The sequence below is a fragment of the Arvicanthis niloticus genome, chromosome 23 (genome assembly GCF_011762505.2).
Source record: "Arvicanthis niloticus isolate mArvNil1 chromosome 23, mArvNil1.pat.X, whole genome shotgun sequence".
In the NCBI taxonomy this organism is placed as follows: Eukaryota; Metazoa; Chordata; class Mammalia; order Rodentia; family Muridae; genus Arvicanthis; species Arvicanthis niloticus.
In genome coordinates, this window is record NC_133430.1 from 10,186,981 (window position 1) to 10,201,061 (window position 14,081).

The 14,081-nt window shown below is 53.5% G+C and overlaps 1 protein-coding gene across 4 annotated transcripts; it reads right to left on the reverse strand.

Moving 5' to 3' along the window:
* Positions 1-1,425: 1,425 nt before the first annotated feature.
* On the reverse strand, positions 1,426-13,746 carry LOC143436788 (sphingolipid delta(4)-desaturase/C4-monooxygenase DES2). Of its 4 annotated transcripts, XM_076921198.1 has the most exons (6): positions 13,578-13,734; positions 4,573-4,651; positions 4,265-4,476; positions 4,024-4,169; positions 3,164-3,906; positions 1,426-1,821 (listed from the first exon to the last, which is right to left on the reverse strand). In XM_076921198.1, exons 3-6 carry the CDS (start codon positions 4,438-4,440, stop codon positions 1,675-1,677), a joined length of 1,212 nt encoding a protein of 403 aa, XP_076777313.1. In that variant the 5' UTR covers positions 4,441-4,476; positions 4,573-4,651; positions 13,578-13,734; the 3' UTR covers positions 1,426-1,674. The 4 variants fall into 4 exon arrangements, with proteins under 4 accessions (XP_076777313.1, XP_076777316.1, XP_076777314.1 ...); XM_076921201.1 differs by lacking the exon at positions 4,024-4,169; XM_076921199.1 differs by lacking the exon at positions 4,573-4,651 and having other exon boundaries at positions 13,578-13,716.
* Positions 13,747-14,081: the final 335 nt, after the last annotated feature.

Genomic DNA, 14,081 nt, shown 5'->3' on the forward strand with positions numbered 1-14,081 from the left:
CACATAATCTCCATTGTGGCTACAGGGAGCCTCTGGATCTTGGTGTCAAGGGCCATGTCAGTATGGCCAGGAGACCAGCCATGGGAACCTTGTAACCTCCCATGGCCACCATGACCATAGAGCAGAATGCTTGCTTGGTGCTGGGGGCCTGGGTAGGAGAGGCTGGGGTGACCACAGCACATCTCATCTCACTGGGTTTCAGTTGTGGTAAAGGCTGGGAATGAGAGAAAAGACTGAGCACCTTTAGGAAGCCTGACCGGGGCAGCACACCCACATTCCTGAGATGAATATCGCTGCAGCATGCAGCATCTGACAAAATGCCCTCAGCACAGCCAGTTCATGGTGCCTTTTGAAGTACAGTTGAGCCCCAGACCAGCCTCTGACATGAGGGGAGGTCTCAACACAGCCTATGGCTCTGTCTACAGGAAGAGGGCTGGTGGGCCTGGATGAGGTTAGGCACATCCAGGGGAGTAGGGTGGCAGCTGGACTCACTGGAGTTCCCCTCAGTCCATGGATTAGCCTGTGTGCACAGGGTGGGGCCACCTGCCCTGATTCAAAGTCCTTCCTGGGAAGTTCTTAGATCAGGCCTTCTAACAGTCACTATTCAAGGACACCTGTACCTGGAACCACAGGGGCCTCTCCCAGGCATGAGGCAATGGCTATAGCACACCCTCCCTGCCTGGCCTCCTTTGTAGTGGTGGCCTTGGTCAAGCCTACTGCCTCAAGCTCAGGCTATAGTGGGAGTTGTGAGGCTGGGCCCACTCTTGTGTCTCTCTACCAAGGCCCCCCTCTTCCGGCACACGGCTGCTACCTGCTCTGGACATCAGGACCCACCACGGATCAGCCCCTTAGGACCAGCTCACTAACCAAGGCTGCCTGTTTAATCACAGCCATGCCATCACACCAGCATTTGGGCCCTGCCCCCGACTCTCACGCAAATGCCCAGCCAGCCATCTGACTTGGGAGCCAGTTCCATGTAGGATGGGGAGAGATGAACCCCCATGCAGTCAAAGTGACCTGACAATGTCTAGATATATGGACCCGATGCTGCCAGCCTGAGCCGACCTTGTCTAGGAATACATATAAACACTTCTTGCAGCCTGATGCATCCATGTCCGGGGAAACGGATCTCATGCTGCAGGCCTGACCGTAGCCAAGCTCAGGATTTCACAGGTCAGGGGCCTAAATTGGAACTGTTCCTTGGCCTGGAGGGAGGGACCTTGTGCAGCCCATACCTAGAGGTTCCTCCATAGTGGTGGATGCCTCAGGCCTTCTAGAGCCTAAGGGAGTGGAACTCAGGCATGGGGTTTGCCTAAAGGAGCTACACAGGTGCTGGATTCCACCTATTTGGATTCAGGCCTCATTTTCTGGGAGCTCAGGTTCAGGCCAAGACTCTATCCTGCCCCAAAGAAGGAAAACACAGACTATAAAGACATATTAGATTTAATCTGGGGCATAGAGATGCCAGCTCCATGGATCTGCCTGCTCAGTATTCTGGGCAGTCACAGCTAAGACCCAGAAAGGTCAGATAAGCCTGATTTCTCCAATCTGTGTCTGTTTGCTGGGCCCAACAGAGCCAGAGACAGCTTAGACTGCAGGAGCTGATGCAGACAGACCAGTTCACATGGGCAGGAGGCTTATGGCTGCTCCATCTGGAATACTGGTCTGCAGGGCTCACAGGTGGTCCTTCGCCAGCTTACACTTGCGCTTAACCCTGGAGTAGGGTCCCATAGAGTCCTCAAATACAAAGTCCCAGAGCACTTTCACCCAGGAGTGGTGCTGCGGCAGGTGGTCATAGTATTCGGGTGCAATCTTCCGCACCTGTGGAAAGGGATTGGGGTCAAGACTGCACCTTGGCCGACTGGTGAATAAACACACACACACATGACTGGTGAATAAACACACACACACACACACACACACACACACTCAGGGCGGGTCCACTATGATCACTATGATGCCATAGAGTTCTAAGACCTACACCCTGCAGACCTTGGGTCATACCCTCACCACAGCATCCTATGCTCTGCCAGAGTCTGAACCTCACAGTTCACTGTTGGCTCAGTGATCACACTTCTCCACCCTGAGCCTTTACCCTAAGCTGAAACTCCATGTCTGCATTCTCCCCTATGGAGTGCCGCAGCCTGTAACCAAACTCCCACAGTGCTGTGGAGATTGCTTTCCCACCTTCCCAGGGAAGAAGCCATTGCTGTATCCAAAATGGGCCCAGCAGACAGCCATCTCTCCTGCCTACAGAGAATGTTCATGAAGGCTGCTCGTATCAGAGGTGGCCTCAGTTGAGACTCAAGCTTGGCCTCTGAGATGTGCTGTCCCCTCCTCTTAACCTCTGCCCTCATCTCAAATGTATATTTGAGTGTGACCGTTGTGGAAGGAGCAGACAGCTACATAGGCTGCAAGAACACATCACTGGGACAATCCAAAGGCATCCAGCCCAACACATACTGGACAGGAATTCACACATACCAACACACACACACACACACACACACACACACACACACACACACACAATGTGGGCACCCAAGGAAGGCATAAGCATACCTACTTGGGACAGGAGCCTCCTCCCCCACAGCTTCACTTCCCACACCTAACATTCAGGACCTCCTGGCCCTCTATCTCAGCCTCGACCCCTCCACCTCAGCCTCCCTTCCCTTCTTATTAGCTTCCCCTCCCTGTCACTACAGCCAGTCCCCATAGGTTGCAAGGACAAGATCCACATCTGTGCTGCCAGGCTGGGCACAGTATACCTCTACTGTCCCAAGGCTGTGATAAGAAATGGTTGCCAACAGGCAGGAGAAAAGAAGCAGGGTCCTTCTCAGTGTTTACTGATACAGAAAAGGACACTGAAACGGGACAAGCACTTGACCAGGAACCCGCCAGAGCCCATCAGCAGGGTTCCAGCAGCATACTAACCTACGCTGCTAACCTGCACCCGCTTGGAAGACTCTGCCCTCTCTGGATCTGCCTCCTCCGTCTCCAGGCATTGTCTTATGTGGTCCAGCCTTTCCTGCTGCCATGGAGCCAAAAGTAGGTTACCCTCCCCTTACCTACACACAAAGGAAAAGGCATCCAGGGACTAGCCAGAGCCCTTCCTTCACTCCCCACTCCTCCCGTGCCAGCTCAGCCCAGGCTGAGCACTTACCAGTGGCAGGTAGCAACCGGGGATGCTGGGGAAGTCATGGTGTTCCATGTGGTAGCCCACATTGAAGGTGATCCAGTTGAGGGGTCCGTAGTAGGAGTAAGTCTCGTGGCCCTTCTGGAACATATAATGCTCAGCCACAAAGTGGCCAGAGATAGGGTGCAGGCCCAGGCCCAGGAGGGAGCTGGCTAGAAGGTAGACTATGGGTTTGATCCCCCAGAGGGCAAAGATAGTGACATCAAATGCCAGCTGCACCAGGGTGTTGAAGATCTCCATACGTGTCACCGCCTTGGGGTTCACATAGAGAGGCCTTAGTGAATAGAAGAAGGGTTGAAGCACCAGCCAGAGCAGCTTGCGGGCTGGTGTGCAGAAGAACCAGCCCTCAAAGTTCGTGGGAATATCCACATCCAGCCCGTCTCCGCCCAGGTAACGATGGTGGTCCACATGGTACTTTTTGAAGGATGTGGCATAAGGTAGGCCGATGGGCAGATTAGCAAAGATGGCAAACCAGCGGTTGCGGGAGGCACAATTTGTGCCAAAGGCAGTATTATGTGAGATGTCATGGATGGCCAGTGTCAGCGAGTGGTTGATGCAGCCACCAAAGGCATAGGCCCAAAACAGCAGCCATCGCCAAGAGAGTCCCCGCACCAGCCAGCAGGCCAGCACCTGCACCAGTACCATTCCCGACACGGTCCATTTGATGTGGGGGTCTGGCCGCATCAGGGCCTTGATGGCTGGGTACTTGGCTGCAGGGAAGACAACAATGAGGGGTGATTCAGCATTTATTGGACCCTCATTCTCCTGCCAACTCCCATCTTCAGCCCCCAGCAGTCCCTGAACATATACAGCAGCCCATCCCATACCCTCATGAGTCTTGGATGGCTTCATCGCTATAATTTGTGTCTGGGAAGAGTTGCAGCCTGGACTGCGGAGTGCAAAGGCCCTGCCTCTGACCATCTTCAGGGCAAGGCTCGGGAGCCTGCCCAGGGTAGGGAGAATTTGCCACCAGCTGAAATAAAGTGCAGGCGCCACAACAGGTTCCATAAAAACCAAAGTAAACACAGAGCCACAGCCTCGGGGCCCCCAGTGTTCCAGTAAACACACCTTTGTCGTCTGCAACTAGGAGCATGGACAGCGAGGGATGATGTGGATTGGTCACTCCCACACTGCTCAGGCCTTTGGGGTGGACAGGTATGGCTTGGGAGGCAGCCCCTAAAACAAATAAGCACTGCAGAGAAGCTAACAAAACGTCTGCTCTCCACACAGCAGCGAGTTTCCATCCTTGTGCAGTTTGTGCGTTTTTTGTGTTTTGTATTCTAGAAAAGGAGCAAATGGTGCATGTGGAAGTTAGCCAAGCCAGCGAGGACCAAGAGGAAAAAAATATAACAGTAAGACATTTAGATTGTTGGTACCTGAATACTAAAGGGTGGGGCAAGATGAAACCACTGGGGCTATCCTACAGGAGGGCCAATCAGAGGGCTGGAGCTGCATCTGTGAATAGAGGGCCATCAGAAACCCAGGATGATTGATAGATGCATTCTGAGATAGATGAGGAGATGGAGCCAGGTCTGCTCTGTCCCCTGGCTCCCTGGACCAGAACAGACACCCCAGCGATGGGGTCCCCATTGTCCTGCAGAGGGGAAGGCCAGCCAGGCAGGATCTTATCCTAGAGTACCTCAATTAAATAACACCAGTGTTCAGCAGCTCTGTCACCCTGTGAGCAGACAGTGGCCTCAACTTGCCTTGCCCAGGAATGGCCTATGGTATCTCCCAGGACCATATCAAGGACTGTTGTCCTTCACTGGAACGGGCAGGGCCATGTGACCAGCGATGATGGCTGTATAACACGTGACTGTCACGAATGCCTCCAGCCTGCACTCCTACAGGGACAGGGGAGCAGCCCAGTTGCCCAGTGCACACAAAGCCTTGGACTAATCCCCAGCACTGCAGGAGCAATGTGCTAACACACACCTGTAATCCCAGCACGTGGGGGTGAGGATGGAAGGAGCAGAAGTCCAAGATATTTCTCAGTTATATCGTGAGCTTGGGGCAGCCTGGGCTACATGAGACTCGGTGTGTGTGAATAAATTAATAAGTAAATAAACAAGCAAGCAGATGGATAGGTAGGTAGGTAGATAGATAGATAGATAGATAGATAGATGATAGGTAGATAGAGAGATAATAGATAGATAGATAGATAGATAGATAGATAGATAGATAGATAGGTAAGCAAGCAAATAAGTAGGTAAAGTATGTATATATACATATGTATATATATATACTTTACATATATATGTGTACACACACATACACACATACACATGTTTTATCACAAGAAAAGAAAGTCTGGCCAGGCAGTGGTGGCACAATCCTTGAAACCCAGCACTTGAGAGGCAGACACAGGACCTCTGAGTTCCAGGCCAGCCTGGTCTACAGAGTGAGTTCCAGGACAACCAAGGCTACATAGGGAAACCCTATCTCAAAAACCAAAACGAGCATGCAGAAACCTCTAGCTCCCAAACACTTCATCTGAGCAATGGGCAGCATCCTAAGACAAGGCCTTGTTGTCGGCCTAGGAGATTTCAGGGCCAAGCTGAGGCAGCTGCCAGGGTCCCGTTGTAGGGGCCCCTGATGGCACAGGGTTATGCACATGGGCATGAACCACCGTTTCCCCTTCGACTTTGCCCACAGTTGCTTAACGTTCCTTAGGTATCTGAAGAGCCTGGGCTCTAGGAAGCCAGGATCCCCCTGCCCCCAGGCTGACTGTGTTGCCTGTTTTCAAATGGAGGGGGACATTTAGCACCAATCATGAGCAGAACAATACGTCCCCTAAGATGCTCACATGCTAACCCCACAGCCTGTGACCACATTAGGAGAAAGGTCGAGAAGAAGAGATGGATGCATCATTAAAGTCATCACAAGGCTCACCAGGTATGCAAGAGCAAAGCAGGGAGCCACGGGACGGAATGGGGCATCAGGGGTGAGGCCACCTGTCTGGGGATACAAAGCAAGCCCTGTGAAGAAGGTAGGTGACTGCAGAAGCCAGGACAGACCAGGGAATCTGCTCCCCGTGGGGCCCTCAAAATGATTGCTGCTCTGTGGATGAGATCTTCAGCCCAGTAAGGCAGGGCCAGAACAGTAAGGTCCAGGGCAAAGAATACTGTGAAGTGACACACACACACAACTGGTGGCTACATTCTCAACCTCCTCCTCCCAGGCTTGGGACAAGGCCTCTGAGGGCCATGTTGCTCACCAGTCCTGGCATGATGGATAAGCCAGCAGGGTCACTCCCAGCATCATCCCACTGGGCTTAGCACGGGCATGGCACTGGGCACACAGGACAGACTCTGTGATATGTGAGCCACACTCGGCCTCCCACTCAGAGGACTGATGTGGCTGCTGCTACTTGGGGAACTGTGTTGGGGACCAGGTGAAGGGCCAGGATCAGGACACCACCACGGAATGCCTCAGTGTTGCAAGAAAAGGATCGCTGCTCCTGGGGAACACAGGACCATGGGGAAGGTGCCATGTCTTCATGACAGGGAGGATGAGGACATCAGCGGGAAAGCTCCATCCCTACCAGGAAAATCACATGCAAAGTGTCTGAGTCTGTGCATGCCAGCAGCTTCCCAATTCCCCATGGTGGCCTCTGTGGACCTGCCTCGCCCACTGAGCCACCCTCAGGTGGCAGCCTTCCTCTTCCACTCCTGCCCAGGAACCCACTAACTAGCTCTAGCTAAAGGTTTCCATGAGGCAGCTGCCCTTGCTTCCCCCTTGGAAGGGAGCCAAACATCAGCACAAGAGGCTGGGTCTAGCCTGTGTCAAGTGAGCAGCCTCGACTAGGTGGACTTGAGGGCAGCAGAGCCCAGGCTCTGGCTTAGATATAGGCCAGCACATGCGGTACCCAACCAAGGATACAGCCTAGCAGCAATGACCTGGATGGAGGTGTTCGGACTGTGGGGTGCTTGCTTTATGACTCTCCCCTCTCCTCTGCCAAAACCACTGCAAGAAGTTCTGTGCACCCACCTCTTCCTGTCCCCCAAAGACTTGACTGTGCCCTTGAGGCCTAGCTGGCCCTTCTTAGCCTCAGGTCCTCCGCTGGACCTCCCAGAGAGGAGAATGCTCCACATGGAAGGAAGACTGCATATCCCCTCCCCAGCTACCCTGGTTCCCCAAGCTGCTTCTTGCACCCCATGCTACCGTAAGCCCTTTGCCCAATGGGCATTCCTCTTAGGTCTTCTCTCGGTGGGCGTGGGCAGTGTCCAGCCTCTAGCCCGGAGTCCCTTCGTATGCCTCAAGAGTTCTGGCCTCTGCTAGACAAATCTGGATCCCAGCCTGGACACCCATCTATAGCACCCTGCAGGCAAGCATCCTCAGACTCAGCTGCTGCCTCTTTTTGGGGCTGCTCTCTTGTGCTCCACGTCAGATGTGCTTTCCCTGAGAGCCCACAGAGCTAGGAACACAGGCAGGTGGCATCTGCCTTGAGGGCATGTGGCCACTGGACCCAAGGATGCCTGGATGCCCCAGATTTGCCACCAACATGTTAGTGTATTTGTTCTTAAGGACCCGCAGCCTAAGGTAAGGACCACACCCACAAGACACTCTTAACCTGTACCTCTGAGGAGCTTTGGGTTTTTTTTTTTTTTTTTTTTTTTCAGAAATTCTCCTGATTTGTCAACTTTGTCATCAGGGACAGAGTCAAGAGCTGGGCAAGAGAGCACCAGAGAGGGACTTCCAGCTGTAGGCCCCTCAGCCACTCTTCCCTTATGTAGATGGGGATCCCTCCTCTTCAATCTGCAGTATCATTTCTCCAGTGAGGACTCTCAACACTTCCAGTCTGGACCCTCCATGCCCTGCCCCTCCCAGTCTGACATCAACCCCATCCAGGACTGGGTTCTCCTATCTTTTTCCCAGGGAGGCTAAGTAATGCACAAGACCAGTCTGGCTACAGGGCAGCAAGTTTGCCTCCTGTGTCACGGGAGCCTCCAGCAGTCAAACCTGCCGAGCTCCCGCCACCAAACTGCCCAGTGATGATGATGATGTCACCTAGTCACCGGAGGCCAAAGTCCCTAACACCCCACCAGCTGAGGGTGGGACCTCAGACCAGCCTGTCCTCATCCGGCACCCAAAGCGTTCTTAGACAGCTTCTTCCCAGCTCCGAAACAGACTGCGGTAACATTTCAAATGTTATCTCCCTTCCCAGCTTCCCCTCCACAGAGGAGTATGGTATAGATGGAAGTGTTCTCACACTGGGTCATGGTCCAGATGAGAGAGCATTGGGTGTGGTCTTAAAGTGTGCCCTTAAAGCAAGGGTATGCATGGCGTGTTAGTATGCCGCCATACGGCTGAGAAAAAAAGAAAGAAGGCCCATGACATTAGACAAACTAAGTGCAGTGTCCCAGAACACGTGCCAGGCTAACAAGGTTCTACAGAACTCAAGATCAGATCCCAAACTCAGATCCTCACATGATGGGTTAGGGACTGGGGCCTTGGGTGATTAAGTCACAAGATGCAGCCCCTATAATGAGATCAGTGCCCTCAGACAGTAGACCACAATGCTCCCTCAGTAGATCAGAGTGCTCCTTCAGACAGTAGATCAGAGTGCTCCCTCAGACAGTAGATCAGAGTGCTCCCTCAGACAGTAGACCAGAATGCTCCCTCGATAGATCAGAGTGCTCCCTCAGACAGTAGATCAGAGTGCTCCCTCAGACAGTAGACCAGAGTGCTCCCTCAGACAGTAGATCAGAGTGATCCCTCAGACAGTAGATCAGAGTGCTCCCTCAGACAGTAGACCAGAGTGATCCCTCAGACAGTAGACCAGAGTCATCCCTCAGACAGTAGATCAGAGTGCTCCCTCAGACAGTAGACCAGAGTGATCCCTCAGACAGTAGACCAGAGTCATCCCTCAGACAGTAGACCAGAGTGCTCCCTCAGTAGATCAGAGTGCTCCCTCAGACAGTAGACCAGAGTGATCCCTCAGACAGTAAACCAGAGTGCTCCTTCAGACAGTAGACCAGAGTGATCCCTCAGACAGTAGACCAGAGTGCTCCCTCAGACAGTAGACCAGAGTGCTCCCTCAGACAGTAGACCAGAGTGATCCCTCAGACAGTAGATCAGAGTGATCCCTCAGACAGTAGATCAGAGTGCTCCCTCAGACAGTAGACCAGAGTGATCCCTCAGACAGTAGATCAGAGTGATCCCTCAGACAGTAGACCAGAGTGCTCCCTCAGACAGTTTACTGGAGTGCTCCTTCAGACAGTAGATCAGAGTGCTCCCTCGCCTTTTAGCAACACAAGGACATGATATGAACCAGGAAGCAACCCTCACCAGAGCACATATCTGGCACCCGGGCTGATCCTGGCAGCTTTTGGCTAGGGATGGCAAAGGTGTTTGGAGGGTCCACTGCTTGTGGTTTCTCTCAATCCCCAGAGCTACTGGGCACCAGACACAACTGAGCTCTCCCCAGCACTGAGTGAGGACATCAGGTACAGAATTCCACCTGGGGACAAAGGTTGAGGGTGTGGCATTCTAAAGGAGAGCAGGGGAGAGGAAGGTGACAGATAAGGGCAGGGTTGGTGTCCAGGGTGCCTGGGCACAGGAACCAGAGTGGGAATCTTCCTCATCTCTACGGCAGGGGTGCACCCAGGAATGTGGGACGGAGCCAGGATGGCAATAGTTAAGGAAATCAGTCAATGCCACAACTCGGGGCTTTCAGTTCTTTCCAGAGAGCCGGTGATTTCACATTTACCATACGTATGCACGTGTGCAAATGTGTGAGTGTGCCCTCGTGTACAGACTTGTGCGCGTGTCACCAGAATGGTTCTTTGGAAAGAACATTGAAGCTAAGACTCTGAGACTACTCACAGAGCCAGTTGTTAAAGAGGTAAAAAAAAAAAAAAAAAAAAAAAAAAAAAATCTAGCCGGGTGTGGGAGGGTCATGGTGTCGGCCTAGCAGGTGCCAGGTCCTGGTTTCCATCTCTAGAACCACAAAAATAAACAATCAGTTCACCACAGAACAATGCTTACAAAGGCCAGGAAGCTGCCTGGGCCTCCCAGATTCGGGAGAAGGCAAATGCAGAGGAGGGTTTAGAGGGTGAGCATCTGGGTATCTCTAGTAGGCTGGAGCCAAGGCTAAATCCCAGCAATGGAGGGTATAATAGAGAAGGAAGGGCCTCCTGAACTGCTGGAGGCCTGTACCCTACACCCCCATTTCCCCATTCCTGTATAGCACAGCACCGCACACCTCGGCACCTCAGCACAGAACCACCCCTGACCACAAAACCATGGTCCTATAACGGGGGCACAAGACACTAGGCTCTCAGGGAGACCACAGCCATAGAGGCAGCCACAGAGCTGTGCCTGGCAGAGGAGGCCACAGGCTCAACCAGACCCCTGCAGATCCCAGCAAGAGGCAGGCTTCCTACCAGTCACCCTGGAGTCTGTATGGCTGTGGTGGGGTGACCAGAGCCTCACCTTCCCCTAGCGGCTCCCTCTGTACCCTAGGCTCTCTGGCAGCGGCATCTGGGTTTTCTGATCTTCCCGAAGGCCATTGACACACAAAGAAGTTGTAGCCTGGCTTTTCCTAAGCAAACAAAACTGACTTTTATTTCCTGGTTTCCCGTGTGTGTGTGTGTGTGTGTGTGTGTGTGTGTGTGTGTGTGTGTGTGTGTGCGCGCGTGCGCGCGCGGGCGCCTTGCTTTCATAGATTTTTTTAAAGCAAACAAAATTACAAAGCTATTTATCTTCAAAGAAACAAATCTGAGTTTGTGTTCCTGGGCCTGACCTGGTGTATAATGGACCAGCTTCCTGGCTGCCCTGGCCCAGAAAGCACGTTCTTAGATGATGCCATGGGACCCTATTTTCTTAAGACACTGTGCCAGGAGAGCATGCCCTCACCCTCAGCGACAACAGGAGGTGGACTTCGGTCTTATCACAGAACACTGGGGCCAACTCTTAGCAATGACTTCTGGGACCTGATTGGGAGGTTCAGTCACTGAACACCTGTCAGGTTGCTGTAGAGGCTGACGTAGCCATCAACCACCAGTGGGCCTTCCGTCTAGACCTGAGCAACCCAGGCCTCAGGGGCCTCTGGGCTACACAGCACAGGGCAAATGGCTTCCTCTCTGGAAAAACAGAGAACAATAATGTGCTAGTTTTCCCTCAGGCTGGGGAAATAAGGGGCACTATGACATCTGTCCCCATCCCCAGTGAGTCCAGTCCTGTCTGCAGGAGGCTGACAGTAACAGCTACTGTGAGCGTTTGTGGGGATCCTGGCCAGAAATGCGTCAGACATCACCTCCCAAGTCTGAACAGCAACTTCGTAAGGAAATTTCTCATATGGCCTATCCCAACTTCCTCATGTTGGCATGATTCATCCTGGCTATGGGATAAGCCTTTTTACCAGCCACACAATTTCTGCTGCAGAGACCAGAGCTTGGGCAGTGGAGCTGAGGAGGCAGAGCCCAGGGTGACCACCAGCCTGGCCAGGGCCATCAGAGCGGCCAGCAGGGTGGAGGTGGGGGGGCTTCCTGAAGGAGGAGGCACTGAACCATGCCTGGCAAAGCAGGAAAGACCAGAGCTCAAGCGGGTGAAAGAACACACATCCAGAGTCACCAGTACTAACCAGACAGGTTATCAGAATGGAGCTCCCTGGAGGTGACAGCTCTCTTGCTATGCCAGGACCAGAGTGTCCCCCTAAGTTCCCATGCTCCAGCCCTGCCGCTTTCCCCCCACCAATCTTCTAGGAATTCTGGATGTATTCTAAGGCTCTTGGTTTCTTGCTTAGAAAGAGATATTTGGGGCTGGGGCATGGCTCCCCTGGCCGAATGCTAGTGTGTGCAAAGCCCAGGGTTAATTCCCCAACACCACATAGATGCTGGAAGTGGGGCTGGTTGTCTGTAATAACCGAAGTAGGAAGGCAGAGGCAGAAGGATCCAGATACCAAGGCCATCGATTGCAAGTCTGAAGCCAACAGGAACTAGAGAGTTCTGACTCTGGGGTACACATCTTCAACCTCTCGGCTGGGGAGGCAGAAAACAAAGGACCACAAATCTGAAGCCCATTCATGCAGCTAAGAGTCAGGAACCTTTCATGTATCCTAGAGTCCCAGATACCTTACCAGCTCCCATCCCTCAGGAAGCCTACCTTATCCTTTCCCTGCTGGACCAGGCAGTGTGACCACAACATTTTGCAGAGAAGTGTGTGTATGCACGCGCATGCCCGCACGCGAGTGTGTGCGTGTGCACGTGCGTGTGCATGTGTACGTGTGTGTGCGTGTGTGCACGTGTGTGCCCACCTTCAAAGGTGCAGTCTGTCTGGATCCCATGAGCTCCTGTCCCTGTCAACAGGACTTCTCTACCTAACTCCAGGAGCCGAGAGAATTCAGGAAGGAAGCTGGGGAGGCAGAGGAAAAGCTGAGGAGGCCCCTGCTCAGGTACCCTCAGGCACTTCAGCCAAGGCACCTGCCCTCCTCTTGTGGCCATGGAAGGGGGACCAAGGTCTCTTTTGCTGTGGTAATTTTACAAGAGTAGGGAGGATGGCTAACCCAGACATGTGAGAGACAACCACCAAAACAAGCCCCTCAGGACAGGTCCTGAGCCCTCAACTGGAGCAGCAGCAGCCCAGGTGCACCCTGAATTTGAAAGATGTAAAGTCAGAAGGAAGCTTGCACACTTTAGGCACAGATCAGGAAGACGTCAAAAAAAAAAAAAAAAAAAAAACCCAAACAAACAAACAAACAAAAAACCGGAAAACCCCAAGAAAAAGAAGTATCAGTTCAAGACCTGGCCAACGACAATCTGGAGACCAGCCTGGACACCACTGGCAACGAAAACGGAAGCTGACTGTTGAATAAATGTGAGACAAACTTATTCGCCTTAAACCCACAGGAAACAGCATTGCCGATCTGATGAAACACAAGAGTTTTCAGATGCTCAAGCGCCAAAGGGATGGGGAGAGAGAAGGGAGCGCTGTGAGTAGCAGTCAGGCACAGAGGTTTGGAGACATCAGAGGAAGGTAGTACCCTCCACCCACAGTGCCCAAGACGCCAGCGCACAGCCGGGTATCCGCATGACATTGCCCACCCTGGGACCTCGAAGAGGTCCACTGCGGGGGGGGGGGGGGTGGAAGCCACTTCTTCCAATGGATCTTCGGGGTCTCCTGCGTCCCCAAGGAAATAGGCGTCTCCTGCTTTCTGAGCAGGTGTAGCCCGCTCGAGCGCATAATTGCTCTGAGTTGGCTTGGCTGAGAAGCAAGAGGGGCTGCACACAGCAGGCGCCTACTAGCTGCGGGCGGAAAAACCCGCGGCTTGCTCTGGCCCACCACCACCCCACCTCTGACCCCCGCGCGCACTGCTCCCCATATCCTATTCACCCCATTGTGGCCACCACGTCCCAGCTAGGTTCTTGCTCACTCTCACCAAGCATCTCCTTGCGCCTCTGGGTGTGAGGCTGGTCGTTGTAGACCCACTCGAAGTCGCTGCGGGCCGCGCTGTTACCCATGGTGGGGACTTTGGAGCTCTAGCGAGCTCTCTGCTGCGCAGTGTTCACCTGTCGCAGGATACCCAGGTGTCCCGGGCGGGGACCTAGGGATCGAGCGAGGGCGGGGGCGAAGGGCGGGGCCGAGGCTAAGGCGCCTCCTGGGCGGACCTGAGGGCGGGTCGCGGTGGTCCCTAGGAACCCAAGTGGCCCGGGTAGGGAAATGCGGTCAAGCCCAAAGCCTGGCAGCCCTGCAGGGGCCGCACGAGACCCACGGAATCCTTGGATTCCTGGCCATGTGGCAAAGCCAACTTGTAGGCGGTGCGCTTCAGTGCACACCTGTCTCTGCTCCTGGCTTGCTTCACCATGGAGCGCAATTCACGCTGTGCTCTAGACTGGGCGGGTGTTTGGGTCTGGAGTCCGGGTCCCCACAGAGGAGTAAGTGG

What these genes read in the sequence shown, in the direction of transcription:
- LOC143436788 (XM_076921198.1), bottom strand. Translation starts at nt 4,440, where the DNA reads ATGGAAACTCGCTGCTGTGTGGAGAGCAGACGTTTTGTTAGCTTCTCT. An exon ending in CCTAGTTGCAGACGACAAAG is followed by an intron (nt 4,170 to 4,264) that starts GTGTGTTTACTG and finishes ACTTTATTTCAG; the next exon opens with CTGGTGGCAAATTCTCCCTA. An exon ending in CCGGTTGCTACCTGCCACTG is followed by an intron (nt 1,822 to 3,163) that starts GTAAGTGCTCAG and finishes CCCTTTCCACAG; the next exon opens with GTGCGGAAGATTGCACCCGA.